Source organism: Adiantum capillus-veneris, chromosome 4, assembly GCF_014529385.1.
Source record: "Adiantum capillus-veneris isolate H3 chromosome 4, ASM1452938v2, whole genome shotgun sequence".
Lineage (NCBI taxonomy): Eukaryota > Viridiplantae > Streptophyta > Polypodiopsida > Polypodiales > Pteridaceae > Adiantum > Adiantum capillus-veneris.
In genome coordinates, this window is record NC_140934.1 from 60033288 (window position 1) to 60038930 (window position 5643).

General features: G+C 41.0%; 1 protein-coding gene across 1 annotated transcript; it reads right to left on the reverse strand.

Annotated features, from left to right (window-relative positions):
- Nucleotides 1-1506: 1506 nt before the first annotated feature.
- Nucleotides 1507-5013, reverse strand: LOC147459262 (uncharacterized). Its single transcript, XM_086510560.1, has 4 exons — nucleotides 4570-5013; nucleotides 3351-3509; nucleotides 3020-3128; nucleotides 1507-1933 (listed from the first exon to the last, which is right to left on the reverse strand). Exons 1-4 carry the CDS (start codon nucleotides 4933-4935, stop codon nucleotides 1746-1748), a joined length of 822 nt encoding a protein of 273 aa, XP_086366686.1. The 5' UTR covers nucleotides 4936-5013; the 3' UTR covers nucleotides 1507-1745.
- Between the last annotated feature and the right edge of the window lie 630 nt (nucleotides 5014-5643).

The window sequence follows — 5643 nt, forward strand, 5'->3', positions numbered from 1 at the left end:
CATGTATGGAGGTCAATAGTAGCTGACAATGGGATGGAGATGCAGGTTGAGTGAAGGTGAGAGGTTATCTTGATGGGGTTATATTGGAGAAAAGGATCTTGTGCACTGCCACAAAACTAGAAAAAATTGCTCGCTTGATGACAGTCATGGATGACAAATGGATGTTGCCATCAACAACTAATTGCCTTGTATAGGGAAAAGAATAGGTGTGGCTTTGAGGAGCACAAGCACAAAACCAACATTAAGCATAGTTACGAATATACTACACTAATTCTGCTTTCCTATAGGCAATTGTGTAGGAAATTGTGACACCTTGCAAGAGCATCAATAGATCAACAAAGTTTGCACACTTGGTGGTGTGTGTAGGGGCTTCGATGACTTATTGCAATGAAAGTAACAAACTAGGCCCAACAACCAATGAAGCCTTGACCATGATTGTGTGGCATGCCCTTCTATTTTGGTTGTATGACTCTTTATCTCTAAAAAATAGCAAATTTGATGCCATGGATTGATAGCATTGACTTTGATTGGGAATCTTCCTTACTTTTGGATAACTTATGAGTGATTTTGAAGAGACTCATCTTGTTCTTGGAGTCACCTACTCTTCTTTCCTACATACAACCTCCTCCTACTCGTCTCCAGCATCATGGAGATTAAGCTTCATACTTGTTTGCATAGAAGTAGCAACAAGCTTGCTATTCTCAATGCTGAATCTATGCAACAATGTCTCAACACCCTTTGCCTCACACGCAGTGATACCTCCATCACATTGCTCAAACTATGTGATCAATATCGACAGTTCAAAAGTCTCCTCTCATAAGAATCATTCAACTTAGTCCTAAAATGACAATGTGATCCCATTTGATCCAATGAGCAGCATTTTATCAATATAGAGGATAGCGATAAAAATACACCATCCACATGCTCAACATACAGTGTGATTTTAGTTGGACTACTTGCAAAAACTTTTAGTAGCTAAATAAGCATGTATCTTCTTAAATCAAGCACAAGTATCTTGCTTCAACCCATACAAGGCTTTTTTTCAACCTACAAGCTTTGTTTCTTGCTCTTTTACGTATGACATTATATTTGCATGTGTTTTTGTGTGTGCATGCCATTAATGCATGTGTGTTACACGAATGTTAAAACATGTGCATGAGAGTATGTGCGTGTGCACACACACACAAGAACTTGCTCTTTTTCCCACGCACCTTACTCAATGAGTCAATAGCTGGCCCATTGAGTATGGACCCACTACCTCATCAATATGATGAGTATGTAAGTAAAGCGTGATGGCAGGCTAGTCGTTATCTCTACTAACCACCTTAGTGAGAAGCGAAATTCTTTCTCCAACTTAGATGATCATAACCTACGAGGCTATAATCTGCGTGTACTGGGGGTTCGAGTTGCACCACTTTCTGTGGAAAAGTGTGCCCAGAATGACAATATTGTAGAAAATCGATTCCTTGAAAAAAAAAATCATTTTCCTTGCGCAAACATCAAATAGAAATGAGCAACAACTATCACTCTATTCATATTCATACATTCACCTGCCCAACTGCATTGAGGCCAAGCAACGCCAGAGAGTGTTTGATTACACCATGGCTTATTTCAGTATAACTCTGATGTCTCTGGCCTTTAAGGCAATAGACAAACATAGCCTACATCCAAAAAATTGATAAGAATTGAAAATGATCAATCAATGCGGCCTACCTCTAATCACATTTTTTCTGGTCAATACCATCTTAAACACCACGTTTACTGAAACTTATGCCAGAGTCATCCCCAGGTTCAGTGAGTAACTCAAATGCTCCTGCTGCTGGCGGTGTTGCCAGATCATGAATAGGGCGGTGCAGATGAGAAATTGCACAGTATCGAACTTGATACACGGTCACGTTGTGATGCTGTGTAACAGAGACGCTCACTCCTTCACCTGTTTTCACCAAATAAACACACATCAGCGTCAATCACGAAGCATCACACCACTCATGTTATATATAATTTAGCAATGGATAAAGCAGTTCCTGTGTGTGTGCAAGAGAAAGTTCGATCATTTAAACATGGGGGCAAAGACCCTAAGACCAAGTACAAAAAAGGCCGATTACAACAGACGTGTAATCCCAAAAACAAAGACCCGCGATCTTACATGGAATGGATACATTGAGACATGCAGTATACAGTGCACCTCTCATGTGCAACATGTACTTTCGCCTTCTGTGGAAAGTGTCATAAAGCAACAGACAAGAAATTGGTACTGCTTGAAGCCCATTATTGCATTACACAAACGCCATGTGTAGAACAAGTATCAGATTTGACAAATGTTTTGGGGTTCCCAAATTGTTTCAGCTTGGCCAAACAAAGCTTTGGAAACTACTAGTCGTCATATAAAACGGTACCGTCACATTGTGTTCAGCGAGGACATCAAAATACGCCAGGAATTCCGTCTCTTGAATATGTTGCTAGAAAGAATTTACACATCTCAACCCACTAAAAACCCCTAAGCCGCTCAAATTTCAACCCCTCGAATCAAAAGTTTGATACCATAAAGAAACTTCTGAAAACCCTAAAAACAGCTAAAAATGGCCGATGAGAATTCACATGAAATTTTGGGGATTCTCCGTTCTCAGTGTAGTGCCTGCATCTCTCGCTATCAAGATGCATGTCTCTGTCGCTCACATAAGTTTTTCTTCTTGCAACGTTCTTATAGAATTAGTTGAACTTTCAAATTGTTCGAAGTCTCCCTCTCCACCACCAAAAGCATTCACCCACAAACGTGTCACACATGCTTTTTACTGTGCTGCCTCTCTCTAACACTTCCAAAGCTAGGCACTCGATCAAACTAGATTTCAGCACAAAATTTCAAGGTCTGTGATGGTTTCACTTCACACTCTATGCATTGCTCTGACATTTCATACTCGTGTTCTCTCTCTTGTGGTATATTGCTGAAATACGTTTTTTTGGAAAAAAACATTAGATCCATTTTAATGCCTGACAGAGAGAGATGAGAATAGGCACTTACCATGCGTAACACAAAGTATATTCTCCCCTGGAAACATATCAGCAATGGCCTGAAATGTGTCCACATATCGTTTATAAGAAGCGTCAAGAGTCTCCCGCCAATCAGGCAGCTGCAAAAAAGTCAACAAGGACACATCTAAGGCCCTTCAAGGTAAATAAAGAGGGTATTGTTTTAAGTGACAAACTTTGACAAAATCCAGCTTTTTCTTATGAACTTAGGCAAACTAAGAACAGCACAAAATCTGAATGGGGAAAACTTACTTTTTTCTAGGCAAGCCCTACCATTGCTACAGTCATAATTGTACAAAAAATGCAGTCATAGCCTCCATTACCTTGGCCATAATTTTTGGCACTGTAGCGTCCACTGTGCCTGCAGGTAGAAGTACCTCAAGGTCCTCTAAATCCAAAGTTGTGGGGCCTGTTGGAGGCATCTGTGGTACTCGAATTGCATAAGAATTCATCACTTCACATAGACCATATTCGATAGAGACCTGCACAAACAAGAGCAAAGGTTTTTAGAACATTTATTCATCACCTCTACATTCCCAAACCAATGGATTGAACAAAAAGTGCTGAGTATTTACTGTACAATGGTGGATCCGTACAGTACAGATCAGTACATATGAGTCGATCCGTACGCAGTCTTTTTTCTTCAAAAAAATTTCAGGCAGAAAAGCTTGGGAGGGGTCACAAGGTCATGACGTGGCAACCTGCTGGCAGAAGAGAGAGAGAGAGAGAGAGAGAGAGAGATGAAATGAAATGTCATATTGAACGCCTTCAAAAGGCCAAAATGACCTATGAGACCAAACTGATACAATCTTGGTGGATCTAATACAATATCTGGGTAAAATGAAGAAAAGTAAAAAGTGAAAATCCTCATCATCATCAATGCATAGAAGGAAAAACCCATAAAGCCCAACTCAAATTGCAAACCTATTTTACCAAGCTTGTTTTGTCAAGGAAGAAATATAAATTTTCATTTAAAAAGCTTAAGTGAAAGGTCACATATTCATACTCTTCCTTGTCAGTCAAAACAATGATAGCCCAAACTTCCACTAAAATGTCATAAACATGTCGCTTTGTTAGAAGCTTAGACATAAGAATCCCACGATAGAAAGGGTTGATGTCTTGAAGTGTGGAGTACATTGCATAAATGATGCAACTTGCAGTTAAAAATCGAATAACTTGGTTGCCTTAGAAAAGCAACCACTTGTTCTCAAATAGCAGTTTGCTTTCAAAGTGCTTTGATTCCAAAAGAGCACACCTGCCACACTATTTAAATAAACTCAAGTCTTCCTTTAGTTTTCCTTTGGTCATGATCTGTGTTTTTGGTGACGATGTGTGACAGCATTTACCTTTATCTTCGCATATTTTACATGTGCACTACACCATTTGAGTCGATTTGTCCTTTATAATTTCTGGCTAGTTTTCAACTATACCTATCAGAGCACCACGATCATATTACCCACAAACAAAACACTCTTCAAAGTTGTACCTAGGGTGTAGATTTGAATTGAAGAAACACAAGATTTGTAAAAGCCAAAGAAGTACCTTCACTTTGGAGGGATCAATGGCAACTTCAGTGGAGTCATCATCAAAGGGGTCAAGAGAACAAAGGCCAGTAATGACTTCTGATGCTGTCTGAATGCATCTGAGGAAGGGTGAGCAGACAACGCGGGTAATATTCCAACCTTGATGCCGAAGGGATCGCCCAACTCTGCGTGCCCGGTGCTTCCCCATGTCTGTAAGAGGAGGATCCCAAGGACGAGGAGCTTTGAAAATCCAATTATGATCTGCATCATCCAAGCGATCCCCATGCCTCATTACAAACAAATGCTGCATGCGTGGAGGCACATCCCCTTCACCACCTGCAGTCGTTTGGGACGACGAGGGTACGTCCCCGTCTGCTTGCTCCATGACAAGCTCTGAGTAGGGAAGAGGGGGACTTTCCCGCTGAATTTGCTAAAAGGTTGGATTCTTCTCTACGCAATAGAAGTTGAAAGTTACAAGATTTGTTTATATGTCCTCAGACTTCGTTTATAGAAGTCTCGGCTCTATCTTTAGAAGACCCCTAGAGGAGCCCTCTAGGTTTTGAACCCCGGCAGCCCATACGTGGGCCTCAAAAACTCTGATCTAGCCAACTTGCATCCAAGAAGTTGGTGCTTGCACGGGGTACTTCAATTACTAAAAAAAAATTGTGTCCTAACTCCATGCGGCATTATCGTTGCCTCTCGAACTCGTGTTTCGCCTTGAACCAATGGCTCCCGCGTGTGTTCTGCCCGTTCCAGCTGCCTGCCCCACTACTTGCTGCCACCTTCCTCTCACTGGGCATCATCTCGATGGCCACTACCAGTGATTTGTGACTTTTTAATCAAAGGCGCTGCATGCACATTATTTTTCTGGATTCTCTGGATTATTTATTTTCAAGAATCCTGGGCACATATTTTGCTCATCTTAAAGCAAATCTTTTAATTTGTTCAAAGATTACTAACGTTTCTAAGGTTTTAGGTTTTGGGGGAGATCAAGGGCCCAGGGCAGCGCACATCGTGGGGCATCAATCCAACAATCGTAGTAGGCCACGACGAAGACAGAGTGAGACATCGATGGTAGTTTAGCTCTAGGAAA